Genomic DNA, 16,738 nt, shown 5'->3' with positions numbered 1-16,738 from the left:
TAAGTCTTCGCGCTATCGTTCTCTCTCGCACGCGCTAGTTGTAAGTCTTCGCGCTATCGTTCTCTCTTTCGCGCGCGCTAATTGTAAGTCTCGCGGTATTATCGTTCTCTCTCGCACGCGTTGTTATTCTCGATATTATCGTTCTCTCTCTTTCGCTTAGAATATACTCGTTGTTCACTTACCTTTGCGTCGTCTTTCTCCCACCTATATGTCGTCCTTGTCGCACGTTAACGCCATCCTTTTCGCACTCGTAGCACTGTCCTCTTCACACTTTGCACTGTCCTTTTCCCATACATAGCGCTGTCCTTCTCACACCACCGTCCATCGGTCGCGCCGCGGATCCCTCTTCATCGCGCGGACTCTCTCGCCCATCGCTCGCACCGCGGATCCCCCTTCACTGCGCGGACCCCCTCGTCCATCGCTCGCGCCGCGGATCCCCCTTCACTGCGCGGACCCCCTCGTCCATCGCTCGCGCCGCGGATCCCCCTTCATCTCGCGGACCCCCTCGTCCATCGGTCGCGCCGCGAATCCCCCTTCCCCGCGGGTGACGTCACCCACCGCGCGCCATGGTTCCTCCTTCCCCGCGCGTGACGTCACTCCCCCCCGCACCGCGGTTCCCCTCGCGCCTCACCCCCCCTGAGAGGACCTGGGTTAGAACTCCCCTAGTCTCATTACTCATATATCTTACTTTTTAATGTAGTAATTTAACATATACTAATTGATGTATTTTCTTGTTCTAAATAATTCTGATTTGTTTAAGCTTTTATATAAGTATTAACAAAATAAAGCAACAAAAAGGAAGATTATCCTTCTTTCATTCTGCAATGCAATGTAAAATTAAATAATATTCAAAACTTTTATGATTTTATGACTTTTTAACTTTAATCAACACTTGTCTGTCGATAAACTGTTAATATAATACACAAATATTATATTTTTTATTATGAATATAAAAAAATGATATTGAATCTCTCTTATTCTTATATTTCTATAGTATTTAATAAATAATAATTTAATTTTAATATTTAAAAACTTATTTTTTTAATTTTTTTTATAAGAGATTTTATAATACAACCTTAATATAGTATTGAGTAGTCTCATAAATTCATTCATTCTACACTAATGCTCTTACGTGCTTCAACCTACATATTTTTATAACGTTCAAATCATAATTAATTATTAAATCAAATTATAATTATTATTAATTATTTCAGATGACTATGGCGGTATAATGAAATATATGGAAATTATTTTGGAACACGGTTTAACAGAAGATAATGGACTGAATTTTGACATTTCACAAAAGAAACATGTTGAACTATCTGATAACCAAGAAGAGGAAAGTTCGTCTGATTCATCTAATTTTCCCAAAAGAATGACTATTCAAACTAAATGCAAAAATAAAAAAAATATGCAAAAAAATAATGATCATGGAGAGTCTGAATTGTCCCATTCAAGCGACTCAGAGAATGAAATTAACAAGCAAAAAAATTTAAATTCTGACGATTTTCAAGAACATGAATTGAGCTTCAGCGAATTATCATGCTAATGATAATTTGAAAAATAAAAATGCATTTATATCTACTACTTTACGTAGAGAGAAAATTGATGCCAGATGTAATAATGGAATTATTCCACGTTCTAAAAGTATATATGTATATTAATATGTTTAGTCTAAAATATTTATAGAAAAATATATATTATATATTAAAATGTAAAATAATAAAATAAATATATGTACATATACATACATACATATATACATACATACGTGAGTGTGCGTGCGTGCGTGCGTGTGTGTGTATGTGTGTATATATATATATATATATATATATATATTATTTAAGAGATATATAAGTTTGTATAGTATTTATATATAAGAGTTGTCTATGCACATATACGTATTAAATATAATTCTATTATAAAGTAATACAACAGATATATCAAGACAAACTTATAAATCAAAATTCGTAAAACCAACTGTACATAAAATGTTTCTTTCTAAAACTTTCAGTAAAATATTTATTCCCTATTATAATCTGATATTGTTTTATAGGTTCGTTATCAAAAAATACGCAAAACGACGTTGAATTTAATGGACATACATCGTCAAGACATGAAATAGGTGCAGGAACAACAATGTCACAACAACAATTTCAAAAATATGTAATAGAGCGAATGGAGAAGATAACAATTTTATGTGAGCAGAACAATGCCTGTACAAATCGACTTTTACAAACTACATCTACTACTGATGACATCCCTAAATCCTACATCAAAACCGGATGGATTGCCTGAATTACCATTGAAAAACGATGATGATTTTAAAAAGTTAGAAGAACTGTTATCTATAAAAACAGTAGATGGAGGCCGAGAAATACCCGGACCTGCCTTATACCTATCTGGTTTGGTTTAAAATTCTACTAAAAATTACGTCTACTTTTGTAATTTTAAAACAATTAAACTTGATTAATGTGTAATAATAATTTTAATAGAAAGAACGTCTTTCCACTATTGAAGGTGCTGATCAAAGAGCCAGCGTAATGAATATGTTGAAATTTGTAATCACAAACAAGTTAGCAATGACGTATAACTGGAAAGGACAAAAGAAAAGAAGTTTCGAAACCACAAAATTACGGGAAGTTATTACAGGTACATATAATGCAGTCTTTTCAATGGATTGAAATAAGTTCATATTATAACACTATTTACGAACTATTTATCTCTATTTATCTTTTATAAATCACTTATTATATTCTTTACAAATAATATGCTTCTTGTAGGACTTTTCATACTGAAAAGAAATTTTGTTTTGCAAAAAAATTTTATCACCTTTAAATTTTTATAAACTCCGACTTGTATTTTTTATGTAATAATGCAAATGAATAATATATGTAATAACTATAAAAAATGTAAATATTCTTTACAGTATGGAAAAATAAATGTGATAATATAAAGCCCTTTTTATTGTTTATGTATACAAAATTTAAAATATTATATTTTAAAATTATAAAATTTATTGGGACAATTTAATGTCAAAAAACAATATATATACATTGCGACGCCGTTGCCCGCCTCGAGAACGCCGAACTCGAGGAGGTAGCGTGCAAGGTCTTGGCCGGTATAAAAAATTAGATTATAAAAAATTCAGCAGGGTATCTGGGAAACGGTATCGTGCGGTAACTGAAAATGCGGTAACTTATAATACGGTAACTTATGTAATTGGGCGCCAGGCGCGGTATTTCCGCGCCACGATAACGATACGGTAACGGCAAGATCCGGTAATCCCGGGCTCAGTATTTGGCAGAGGGGCAGAGTTCTTTGTGAATTAGATGTCGAGAGAGAGCGCTAGACAGTATTTAGGAGAGAGAAATAATCGACAGTCAGTTATTTTACTTATAATTATCTAAATATATTAAACAATAATGGTACAGATAGTAAGCGGTATAACAGAGATAAGATCAATATATGTATAATTCGGTATCAAAAAAAAACAAACTAAGAACGAACAGATAAATCTCGGAATATAAACAATCGAAGATCCGAGTTTGAAAGACAAAGGATTTGACTTGTAACGACTGACGCGAAGGTCAGGGATCGTGATAACGGAAACGATCAATTCAAAATGTGTGACTATAATACAACGATGAAAGCGGTAATAAAGTGATGTATAACATCTCACACATTGCGATACGGAAGCTCAAAGAATAATTTACAGCGGGGTAATCTTTAATACGCGAGATACAATACTCAGTCAAATTTCCGAACACGGCCGGAGTCGTGAGATCTGCCGCAAGATTTCGATAAAAATTGAACGGTATTTCTTACAATAATTCACGGTAATTAGCGGTAATCGACTACGGGATAAGACTCGCGGTCGGCGTACAATCAACCCGTACGACTTCGGAACACAGGTCGAGGCACGAGCCTCGCGCGAATCTCGATTTTAATCGAACGAAACTAAATATACTATTTAACGGTAATTTGCGATACAACTATTCAAAAGTAACGGATAATGAATAGCATATAATAATCGAGTGTCCTGTGAGTATCGTTTCAACGGTACACGTCTCTCCAAAATTTCGATATATCTCGAATCGATTTCTCGGTACGGTAATCGGCGATAATATTTCACGGTATATTTTTGGCAGAAAAACCAAGGCTTCGGAAAACGGTAGCGGTAACAATGTTTATGCGGAACTGTTTGCTTTATTTAACGGTCTTCTCGCGACCTTGGGTACTCGGCAACAAAGACTCTAAGTCGAACAATAGAATTTTTGAATAAGCGATAACAGGAAGATGATTCAGCGGAGATTTCGCGTTAACAAATATTCTTGCAGAGCGAATTGTTCATTTACGGTAACACACGCTCGCGAAGAAATTTTTCGCGCAAATCCCGCCTTTCGATATGCGATACGAAACGACCAAAATTGCCACGTCACGCTAGGACTTAGATTTCGGCACGTAACATAACGGTAACATACACGCTTAATGTGACACGAAACAACATTTACGGTAATTAACGATATAAAATTCTACGGTACGGCACGAGACTGTCGGCACGAACCTCCTGAGAGGAACAAATCCGCGACACCCGGGGACAGCTGGCGTCCGGCAATTACGGTACAAGTACAATTACTTTACGCGATATCTTTACGAAATAGTCGTCGCCCTGCGACGGTATGTCTAAACGACGCCAACTGATCCCGGATGAACAATGATTAGGCTACCTGTGCGGCGGCTTACACTGATCGTCGGCTATGGCTTCCTTCGGGGTCGCTTCCTCGAGGTTCGTCACACGTGTATCCGTGGCACGAGCTCACCGAACAGTGACGAATTTCAAGTGCTTCCGTGAGGTCCTCGGATCCCGCGCCGATCTTCCGCGCATTTCGTCAATTTCGGGAAAAATGGGGGTTGATTCTCCGCCCCCCTCGAAAGTTGCTGCTGTTGTACGGCGTTGCCCTTACGCAGGGGTCCAGAATCCACGGGCGACGGTAACTTGTGATGATGCCGATTCTCGGGGACGTGAACGGCTGGCCAGGCCGTATCCGCGTCTGCTTCCGAGATTTCTGTTCTCCAGTCAGCTGCCTGGAAAGTTGCCTTCATCACCGTCGTCTGGATTTGCTACCGTTTCTTTATCAATCTGAAAAAAATGCAGATTTAATCTCCAATTCCATTATAAAGAGCGGCGGCGCGGGACCTTATTACTTGACCTTTTGTTTTCTTGCGGTATCTTCGGTATCTTCTGCGGTATATCCGGTATCTTCCTATACAGCTCCCTCTCCTTCCGGTATCTTGCTGTATCTTCATGTACAAAGGAGATAACGCACGCTCGCACAGCAGCCGCACTTTATTCGCGGATCTTACATTAAGACTAAAATAAGTCTAAACAATCAAAGTATAGTTATTTTAAATTCCCTCTCAGGCGCGAGGAACGACCTCGCGCACGCTGTTCCCCCTCGACAGGGCAATGGTGACGGAGCTCCAAAAAGCGTCACGTCACAACATATATATATATATATATATATATATATATATATATATATATAGTACACACACACACACACACACACACACACACACACACACATTTTTTGACATTAAGTATTGCCCCAATAAATTGTACAAAATTTAAAATATATTATTTTAAATTTTATTTATAATATATTATTTTAAATTTTGTATACGCATAAACAATAAAAAGAGTTTTATATTATCACTTTATATTGTATTATCATTTATTTTTATATATTCTAAAAGAATATTTAAATTTTTTATAGTTATTACATATATTATGAATTTGCGTTATTACATAAAAAATTTAAATCGGAGTTTATAAAAATTGATGGAATTTTTTAAAAAGCTTTTCTTTTATTTTTTTTTAGTGTGAAAAGTCCTACAAGAAACACATATTATTTAAGTGTAATCTTTATTAATTTCTTTTTAAAATACGTATATTTTTAATATATAAAAATTTTTATTTCTTGCAGATGCTGCTAAAATGCAATTTAAAGGAAATAATTCTTCCGATCAATGCATTAAAGATGCCATACAATCGTGGCTAAAGTTAGCCAAAAGTCGCCACGTGTATAATGCAAACGCAAAAAAAAATTAAAAACAAACTAATTTTTTTAAAATTAATCTATAATAATACTAACTTTTTAATTAATTAAATAACATATCTTTTAAAAAATAAAAGAAAATTACGATTGAAATTTGTTATTATTTTATTTTATATTTAGTGACATATATTCTTCGCACTAAATCTCATTACTTTTATTATTATTGTAACTATACAAGGTGTGCCATTTTAACTTACATAGCACAATATTTCGGAAACTAAGATTTATCCACAAAAATGTTTCAAACAAAAGTTATAATGTTTTAAAATATCTTTTTACTGATTTTATTACTTTGATCTTGGGTAGAGTTGTCAAAGTCAGGGCAAAATTATCTTGAATTTTTAAATGGAATCATATTTTTAAAATATAAACTGATTACCTTATCCAAGGTCAAGTGATAAGATCAATAAGTAGATATTTTTAAATCCTACAACTTTTGTTTAAAACATTTTCTTCGATAAAGCTTAATCTTCGAGATATTTTGTTGTGTAAGTTAAAATGGGACAACCTGTATAATTATATATAATACGTTTATTTAAAAACAAAAATCATTTAAAAGTATAATCAAAATAACGTATTTTAAATAGTCATTGCAATACATATTTTAAATAGTCATTGCAATACGTATTTTAAATAGTCATTGCAATACATATTTTAAATAGTCATTGCAATACGTATTTTAAATAGTCATTACAATACGTATTTTATATAGTTATTGTAATACGTTTATATAGATACTCGTAATTCGTAAAAATTATGTATTCATAAAACGTAGTTTATTTGTTTATCAAATACGATTTTAATTCGTTTGAGAATAGCATTAAAAAACGGATATATATAGTTTATGACAACGTATATTAATCGGACATCACAACTAAAATTATACGCAACTGATATACGTTAAATCTATCACATTTAGACCTCCCGTAAATACTTGATTTTAACGTATAATATACCATCTTGATTTTAACGTATAATATACCATGTTCGCGAGTGAGCGCGGATAGCTGCGACAGCGCGAGGTTTCGAAAACGCGGCAGACGGATTGCTGCGAACAGAGTTACTTGACACAAAAAAACTTCACACGACACGTAATTCTTTTTTTGATTTTGAGGTTTTTATTTTATACACCACACGATTACCAAATTTAAACAATAAAAAATTAACATAAATTTCAGACGCCGAATTAACAAAGAGAAGTCCAAGTGAGAAAGCGGTCGATATATTTGCGGTTATACAAGCGGTTTTTTCGAAGCGGTTTTAGAGTACTGCGAGCAGCGATAAGTGCGAGACTTCCCCTTGGTCCACGCGCGGCGCCCGTTATAAAGTGAGCGGATTTTTGGGCCCGCGTCGACGTGGACCAATTAATTTGATCTTTTAGCGGTGACACTATTGCGGCGTGTGTCATTGGATGTTAATGACGTCTCATGTCGGATATGCTTTGTTTTTCACGCGCGCAATCCTTTTCGATCAGCTGATTGGCGATCAGCTGATCGTGACGCATGGGCGCGCATGCCCATGAGCGGCGTAAATTTTAACGGCCGTTGACAATAATATTGTCAACGACAATAACGAGCGTTTTTTCTGGTGGCAAAAGGACGAGATAACTCGAGCGTTCGCGTTTTTTTCTAACAACAGATATTTCGAGAAGATTCTCGACGCCCGTTAATTTTAAATTCTCGAATATCTATTAGCGAAAAGATGCGAATTTCGATATGCGTTTTCTGAACTCGAATGATCCTTTTAATTTTGAACATCCCGCTCGCCTCGTCAGTACGTGACGAAATTTCCGAGTGTGTGCGGTTACAAACAGGTGTCGCGAACTGTGCTATTGAGATGTGAAATGAGTGATGAATGGAATGCGAAGTGACGTAAAGAGAAGACACGTGTTAAACAGTTGTGATAAGTCTTTCGCGAGAATAAGTAGTGCGGTGTTTGTGAGATATATAAAGTGATACTGTGAATGATTTTGTGAGTGCAGTGAAAGTTGAGAGTGACAGTGTTTTTTAAGCGATCGCAAGTGAAGTGCAATGATGAGTGAATTTTGACGCGGAGTCCGAAGAAAGAAAAGTTAATGAAGCGGCTCGGATGTGATATAAAATGTGATTGATAAATGTGATAGCGCGCGGCGCGATTATCGGAGGTAATGCACGACGGCCATGATGAACAATTCCGTGGACGGACAATTTATTGAAAAAAGACAAATAAATTGAAATAAAATACGGTGCTCGGTTTCGCTCACGAATCCGGGTGCGTTGATTCTGCGGTGTCGGCTCCAGGCAGGAGGACGATCTTGATGAGAGGCCGGACAAGCTCCGAAGATGCGGTGCGTACAGTGACTACACGCGTCACTCCGTCGTCCCCAGGGTGCAGCTTGGTGATCCGAGCGAGTGGCCATCGGGTTGGTGGAGTGATGTCCGACCGCACTAGACACAGACCGCCGACGGTGGAGCTTGCTGTGTCCTTCAACCACTTTGGTCGGGAAGCCAGTGAGTTGATGTACTCCCGCGACCACCTCTCCCAAAAGTGGTCGCGCATCCGTTGGAGAAGTTTCCAGCGGGACAAGAGGTTGACGTTGACGTCTGCCAGTAAAGGTTCGGGCACTGCCAGCAAGGGAGCCCCGATTAGAAAATGGCCCGGAGTGAGCGCCGTTAAGTCGTCGTGGTCATCGGACAGCGCCTGAAGTGGACGAGAGTTGAGGCACGCCTCCACCTGAGCGAGGAATGTAGACATTTCCTCGAAGGTGAGGGTCGTGTCTCCTAGAACTCTTCGCAGGTGGTGTTTGGTGGATTTCACCGCTGCCTGCCAAAGCCCGCCGAAGTGAGGTGCTGCCGGTGGATTGAATCTCCACCGGATCCCGTCGGACGCTGCAACGTGAGCGATGCGTCGGCCGTCGGATGATGATGCCTGGAACAGGCGTCGTAGCTCTCGGTCCGCTCCGACGAAATTGGTGCCGCAGTCGGAGTAGACTTCTTTGCACAAGCCCCGACGGGAAGTGAAGCGCCGAAACGCAGCGAGGAATGCATCGGTGGAGTAGTCCGATGCGGCTTCCAGATGGACGGCTTTGGAGGCGAAGCAGATGAAGACGGCGATGAATCCCTTGTGCGACTTGTGACCTCTTCCTTTCCCGGTTCGGATGGGAATCGGCCCGGCATAATCGACACCGGTTCGCAGGAATGGACGTGCCGGTGCGACTCGTGCCGTCGGAAGGCTGCTCATCATGGGCTGTGATGCTGCGGCCTTCCATCTCACACACGTGACACATCGGTGGATGATTCCTTTGACGATGGAGCGTCCTCGGGGAATCCAATATCGCAGGCGAAGCAGTCCTAGGGTGAGCTGAACCCCGCCGTGAAGCGTTCGTCTGTGATGTGCCTTGACGAGGAGTTGCGTCATCCATGACTCTGGAGGTAAGATGATTGGGTGGCGCTCGTCTTCTGAGAGCACAGCGTGCTTCAGCCGGCCTCCGACTCGAATGATTCCATGGTCGTCGAGGAAGGGGGTTAATTTCAATATTGGACCCTTGATTAACCCTTTATTTTGCTTCAGGGCTGTGATCTCCTTGGAGAAGTGGAGGGCCTGCACCAAACGGAGCCAGCGGAGCAGGGCTTCTTCCAGCTCGTCAGGCGTGAGATTGAGGTGAGCCTTCGACCTCGGTGAGTTGCCTCGCCATCGGCAACACCAGGCGGTGACTCTCAGGAGGCGATGGAGGTCGGAGAACCTGAGAAGCATCTCTGGTTCGGCCTTCTCCGCGGTCGTCAAGTGGGAGGCGATTGCTCTCGTCTCCGGCACCTCGACGTCGTGTGTGGCGTGGCCGTGCTGTGGCCAGACCGCTGGATCCTTGGCGAGCCATGGGGGTCCCGTCCACCAGAGGGAGTGGTTGAGCAGGTCCCGGGGCTCAATCCCCCGAGAGGCGCAGTCGGCGGGGTTGTCTCGCCCTGGGATGTGTCGCCAGCGTGCCTCCGGAAGTTACGAAACTTCTGGATGTGGGACACCCGGTTGGCCACGAAGGTTTTCCACTTCGAGGCGTGTCCTTGTATCCACTGAAGAGTGACCCGGGAGTCCGACCATAGAGTAACTGGAGCTGAAAACAAGTCTAAGGCTTCGCAAAGATGAAAAGTCAGGTTAGTGACCAAGACTGCAGCGCACAATTCCAAGCGCGGTAGAGACACGGGCTTAATGGGTGCAACTTTGCTTTTTGCAGCAAGCAGGCTGATCGTGGTCGAGGAGGAGCTCACCACGCGGAGGTACACGACGGCTGCGTAACCTCGCTCTGACGCGTCAGCGAACCCGTGGAGCTCTACGTGATTAGGTTGGTTATCGGCCTTCAGCCATCGTTGCAGCCGGAGCTGCTCCAACAGCGGAAGATCCTCAAGCAGATGTCTCCACAGCGTCTCATCTGATTGAGGCAGTGGGGCGTCCCAATCCAACTGCTTCATCCAAGCCGACTGGATGAGGATTTTGGCACAAGCGGTGACTGGAGCTAACCAGCCTAAAGGATCGAATATTCGAGCCGTCTCCGACAGCGCCTGTCGTTTCGTTAGCGGGGCGATCGTGCGAGGCTGAAGGCGGAAGGTGAAGGAGTCGCTGCGGGGGTGCCACCGTAACCCAAGCGTCGGATGCGCGTCGTCCTCCCAGTCGTGGTGTGGCTGCTGGAGTTGATGCTCCCGTGGTATCTCCTCGAGGATCTTCTGATGATTTGAGGCCCACTTCCTCAAGGGAAACCCGCCCGCCGTGCAGAGTCGGCGTAACTGCCTCTGCTTCTCGACTGCCTCGGACAGGGTGCTGGCGCCTGTGACGATGTCGTCGACATAACAGTCGCGCCTCAACGCCACTGCTCCCGCCGGGTTTGCCGGCTCCTCATCGTCGGCTAATTGGCGGAGAGTCCTGACCGCCAGGAACGGTGCACAGGCCAATCCGTATGTCACCGTGTTGAGGCGATACTCCTGGATGTCATCGGTGCACTGTCGCCTCCATAAGATCCGCTGCAGGTCTCGATCGTCTGGATATACCAGGATCTGCCGGTACATCTTCTCGATGTCGGCGATGAAGGCGAAGCGGTGCCAGCGCCAACGCAGAAGGACGTCGGCGAGAGTTGGCAGAAGATTGGCTCCGACCAGGAATGCGTTGTTGAGCGAGTCTCCGGCAGGCGTACATTGAGATCCGTTGAAGACCACTCTCAACTTGGTGGTCGTGCTGGAAGTCCGAAGCACTCCGTGATGCGGTAAATAACACACGGATCCTTTGATGAACGGTGTTTTGACCAGGGTCATGTGTTGCAGGTCCGAGTACTCCTCCATGAAGCTGTCATAGAGCTGGTTGAAGCCGGCGTCTCTGAAACGGCGTCGCTCCATTGCCGTGAGAAGTCGCTCGGCGGACTTCCGCGTGTGCTCGAGAGGTGGAAGAGGGCCAGCGGAAGACGGACCATGTACCTTCCGTCGGCAAGGCGCTCATGAGTGTGAGCGAAGATCTCCTCGCATCTCTCTTCGGCTGGGGTGAGCACGACGGACGCGGGCTGCTCCTGTTCTTGCTCCCAGAACCTCTGCACTAGAGCGTTCAGGTCGTGGTCTACGGTGCACTGAAAGGAGCTGCGGGAGCCATGGGACGTCACGACTCCGCAGCCTCCCGACAATATCCACCCGAACGTGGTCCTCTGCGCGATGGGTTGATCCTTGCGACCTTTACGAAGACCGTCAAGGAGAATGCTGGAGAAGGCATCGGCGCCGAGGAGAAGGTGGATGGGATCTCGCTGGAGATAGTGAGGATCCGCCAGAGTGAGGCCGTGTATGTGTGGCCACGTGGTGGAGCCCTTGATCGCTGGCCCCTGGTAAGAGGACAGCCGTGGAAGGACATAGGTAGCTACGGTGAGGGGGGCTCCAGTCACGCTTGACTTGAGCGCTAGTGTTACCCTCCCGCGGGTGGATCCTGAGTGGGCTCCTCCGACTCCAATTATGGACATCGAGGAGCGGGTGCGCGCCAGACGGAGGCGCTGCGCTAAGTCCTCTGAGACGAGAGACACTTCGGATCCCTGGTCGAGCAGAGCTCGCACGTCTTGAGGTCGTCCCAGGCGGTCGGTGAGAGTGACGCGCGCGGTGGCGAGAAGAGTCGCTTTTTTATCGATTGAAGTGCGTGTCGTGGAGAAAGTGCTCGCTTCGTGTGGTGTTGGTGCCGTGTACGCGTCGTGCAACAGCGTGTGGTGCCGCGACTTGCACGTGAAGCACGTTTTAATAGATTGACAACGTACCGTCATGTGGTTCCCGAGACAATTGAAGCAAAGTCCGCTGACCTCAACGAAGGACTTCCTTTCGCTCGCGGACTTCGACTTAAACTCGGGGCACTGCATGAGCGTGTGCTTGCCCTTGCAGGCGGCGCATTTGGACGCGTTGGGCACGTTTTTCGCGAAGTGAGTCTTTGCGGTCCGAGAGGCTTCCCCAGCACTCTTCACGGCGATCTTAGGTTTGGCGGCGTTCAAGGTAAGAATCCTTTTGCTTATGAAGTCAGTGAGTGCCTCGTGACTCGGTGGATTGGGAGAATCACTGGTGGAGGATTCCCACTCGAGGCGCGTTCGCGGATCGAACAGTTCGATTACCAAGTGATTGAGGAGATCCATCCCATGGGAATTGATGGGTCTACCGATGCTCTCCTGCGCGTTGACGGTGGCCGTGACGGCGTGATAGACACGGCTTAGCTCTTCGGCGGACTCGGACTTCATTTTCCCGACGGCGGTAAAGGTAGCAAAGTTTGAGCGCATGAGCTCCTTTTTATTCTCAAAATGTTTTGCCAAGATCGCCCACGCGCGGTCGTAGTTGTCGCTTGCAACCGTTAATGACCGGATCAATTTCTCCGCAGATCCCTTCACGCAGGAGCGAAGGTAATGGAAGCGTTCGATGTTCGATACCGACGGATTCTCTCCGACGAGAGATAAGAAGAGGTCCCGGAAGGAAGGCCAGTCTTCATAGGCGCCTGAGAACGGCGGCAATTTTATACGCGGCAACGCGGTTTTAGGAGAAGACTCCGACTTCGGCTCGATTCTGTGTGCGACAACTGACTCGGCGCTCAGCCTGTCAGCATAGTCGCTCAACGTGCTTCGCTGAGAAACGTACGTACATTCCGCGGTATCTATGAAGTCACTTTTGGCGTACTCACTCTCCATGTATCTGTCTTTAAGCGCCGCTCGTATCAGCTCGTGTTGAGCCTCGAATTTCGCCCAGAGGTTGTCGAGGATAGTGAGGCGAGCCTGGACGGCACCGGCGGTGATGTTGGTGACGCCCATCTTCCGGAGGTTATCCACGGAGCGAGACATTCGTCCGTGGATGTCGGTCTGGGCCTCTAACAAGGCCTTCAGGTCGGCACTCATTGTTCACTTATCTGCTTGTCTGTTTCAGCACTGCACAGCACTGGAAACGTCACCCACGAAACTGCGGATGCGGATATAATCCGGCTCGAAGGACCAGAAATGTTCGCGAGTGAGCGCGGATAGCTGCGACAGCGCGAGGTTTCGAAAACGCGGCAGACGGATTGCTGCGAACAGAGTTACTTGACACAAAAAAACTTCACACGACACGTAATTCTTTTTTTGATTTTGAGGTTTTTATTTTATACACCACACGATTACCAAATTTAAACAATAAAAAATTAACATAAATTTCAGACGCCGAATTAACAAAGAGAAGTCCAAGTGAGAAAGCGGTCGATATATTTGCGGTTATACAAGCGGTTTTTTCGAAGCGGTTTTAGAGTACTGCGAGCAGCGATAAGTGCGAGACTTCCCCTTGGTCCACGCGCGGCGCCCGTTATAAAGTGAGCGGATTTTTGGGCCCGCGTCGACGTGGACCAATTAATTTGATCTTTTAGCGGTGACACTATTGCGGCGTGTGTCATTGGATGTTAATGACGTCTCATGTCGGATATGCTTTGTTTTTCACGCGCGCAATCCTTTTCGATCAGCTGATTGGCGATCAGCTGATCGTGACGCATGGGCGCGCATGCCCATGAGCGGCGTAAATTTTAACGGCCGTTGACAATAATATTGTCAACGACAATAACGAGCGTTTTTTCTGGTGGCAAAAGGGCGAGATAACTCGAGCGTTCGCGTTTTTTTCTGACAACAGATATTTTGAGAAGATTCTCGACGCCCGTTAATTTTAAATTCTCGAATATCTATTAGCGAAAAGATGCGAATTTCGATATGCGTTTTCTGAACTCGAATGATCCTTTTAATTTTGAACATACCATCATGTGTTTATTGGGTTTCTTCTATTTTTTTTGTTCTGTTTTTCACTCATTTCTTCTATTTTCTTGTCAATGTTTGTATTTTCACTTGTCTTTATTGTTTCTCTGGTTGCTTCCATATTTTTTCCAATTGAATTGAAAAAAGCGAGAAATGAAAAATAGTTATAAAATTTATTTTAACAAAATGCGAATATACACATACTTAACATTATTTTTAATGCTAACAAATGTTATTTCCATAATATTGTATATATATTTCGTTCTTTCATATATATAATACCTAGATCTTTCTATGCAAAAACTGCTAATACTAATTTAAAGTGGGAGTTCATTTGAGAAATATAAGCCGTACAATTTATTTTAATGAAATTTATACATACATATTTAATATTATTTTTTATGCAAATGATTATATTAATTGTATAATGTTGTATGTGCATTTCACTTTTCCTTATATACCTGGATCTTCCTTTGCAGAAATATATTTCTTTTACTTATGTTGGTGATTCTTATATACGTCGTCCTCTTCATCTTCTTCATATATTTTCTATATCTTTACTCATCTCGTCTATTTTTTTATACGTTTTTGTCTTTTCACTCACTTTTCTTACTTTTTTGATCACTCCTGTATTTGTTGTCATCTTTTATATTTCTTGAATCTCTTCTATATTTTTTTTTCTTTCTTCATTTGTTTGCCTGCTTTTATATTTTCCTCGGCTGAATAGAAAGAGAGAAAAAATTGAGAAAAATATTTATGACATTTACTTTTATAAAATACTTATATACATATTTAATGTTATTTTCATTGCTAATGAATTAATTTTACAATATGTACATTTCGTAATTTTATATATTTTACAGATCACATATTTTTCTATGCAAAAGCATATATTTTTTTACTTACTTTTCTCTTCTCCATTTTCCTTGTCCAATTCTATATTTTCTGGTACGTTCCAACACAATTCAGAAATGGCAACTGTAGAATTTATTTTAATGAGACACATATACATACATACTTAATGTTATCTTTGATGGAAACAGATATTAATTCTATAATGTTGTATGTAATGTTGTTTCGCCTTCTATACTTGGGTGTGTGTGTATATGTATGTGTGGATCTTGCTTTGCAAAAATATTTTCTTTTTACTTATCTTCGTTGTCTTCATCTGTATCTTCATACACCTTTGCTTTTTGTTTGCTTCTTTCTATATTTTTGCTCATTTTCTCAATCTTTTTGTCCGCTTTTGTATTCTTACTCATCGCTTTTGTTTCTTTGACCGCTTTTTTATTTTCTTTCTTCTTCTCTATTTTGTGGCCCTTTTTATATTTTTTCCTGCTAAAATCAAAGAAAGAGAGAAATTAAGAACAATTATGTATAAAATTTATCTTGACAAAACACATGTACACATACTTAATATTTTTTGCCCGCTTTTGTCTTTTCATTCACTTTCCTTACTTTCCTCCTTACTGTTTTGATCGCTCTTATATATTTTCTCGTTTTTTTCTGTTTCTTGAGTTTCCTCTATATTTTCTTTTACTTTCTCTATTTGTTTGGTTGCTTTTATATTTTCCTCGCTGAATAGAAAGAGAGGGAAAATTAAGAAAAAATATTTATAAAATTTACTTTTACAAAACACTTACACACACACACACACTTAATTTTATTTTTATTGCTAACGAATGTTAATTCTATAATACCGTACATTTCGCTCTTTTATATGTATATATTTAGATCTTTCTGCACAAAAATATATATATTTTTGTACTTACTTTTGACTTTTTTATTTTTTTTCATTTTTATTTCGTTCAATTCTCTGTATCTTTGTACCATCACTCTGTACCCCTGCATATTTTCAAAGCAATCTACAAAATTTAATTTGATAAATTTATATGCATACATACTTAATAATTTATTTTTATATAATTTATTTATAATATTGTATGTTTCGCTCTTCTACCCTATTATACTTTAAAGTTTTATGTGCAAAAATATATATTTTTTTTTACTTACTTTTGTCTTCTTTATTTTCATTGTCCGATTTTACACCTATTCGGGATCGCAACTTTGAGAATTGCTAGCGTAATGCCGGTACACGTCCGAGTGGATATCCCGAGTTTGCAGATCACGTTATTGCGCACTGGATGAATGACGGGATAGAATAAAGTAAAATTGCTTCTTTGATTACAACACAGTGACATCCACACAAGAGTGGCGATAAGTTTATTGCGCAAAATTACACTATATGTACAAAGTTTATGAGCTTTCGATGCGTGTGCGACTCTATTTCGAATATTTGAACACGTCGAGATTCGTACTCGGTTTGGGCGAGATCACACTATATAATTGTTCACTTGATTAAGCGGCACAGCGGTTATCAGCTGTT

General features: G+C 41.8%; 3 protein-coding genes across 3 annotated transcripts; all 3 read right to left on the bottom strand.

Moving 5' to 3' along the window:
* Positions 1–8,360: 8,360 nt before the first annotated feature.
* LOC112638368 lies at positions 8,361–9,854 on the bottom strand. Its single transcript, XM_025409948.1, has one exon. The coding sequence runs from the start codon at positions 9,852–9,854 to the stop codon at positions 8,361–8,363; it is 1,494 nt and encodes a 497-aa protein (XP_025265733.1).
* Positions 9,855–9,880: 26 nt separating this feature from the next.
* On the bottom strand, positions 9,881–11,395 carry LOC112638367. Its single transcript, XM_025409947.1, has one exon. The coding sequence runs from the start codon at positions 11,393–11,395 to the stop codon at positions 9,881–9,883; it is 1,515 nt and encodes a 504-aa protein (XP_025265732.1).
* LOC112638366 lies at positions 11,392–13,479 on the bottom strand. Its single transcript, XM_025409946.1, has one exon. The coding sequence runs from the start codon at positions 13,477–13,479 to the stop codon at positions 11,392–11,394; it is 2,088 nt and encodes a 695-aa protein (XP_025265731.1).
* Positions 13,480–16,738: the final 3,259 nt, after the last annotated feature.

Source organism: Camponotus floridanus, unplaced genomic scaffold, assembly GCF_003227725.1.
Source record: "Camponotus floridanus strain SB8 unplaced genomic scaffold, Cflo_v7.5 scaffold295, whole genome shotgun sequence".
Taxonomy (NCBI): Eukaryota; Metazoa; Arthropoda; class Insecta; order Hymenoptera; family Formicidae; genus Camponotus; species Camponotus floridanus.
Note: the sequence above shows the minus strand (reverse complement) of the source record. Positions and strands in the feature narration are given on the sequence as shown.

Excerpts from the sequence above, each read along its gene's own strand:
- LOC112638368 (XM_025409948.1), bottom strand. The coding sequence starts at position 9,854 with ATGCTTCTCAGGTTCTCCGACCTCCATCGCCTCCTGAGAGTCACCGCC.
- LOC112638367 (XM_025409947.1), bottom strand. The coding sequence starts at position 11,395 with ATGACCCTGGTCAAAACACCGTTCATCAAAGGATCCGTGTGTTATTTA.
- LOC112638366 (XM_025409946.1), bottom strand. The coding sequence starts at position 13,479 with ATGAGTGCCGACCTGAAGGCCTTGTTAGAGGCCCAGACCGACATCCAC.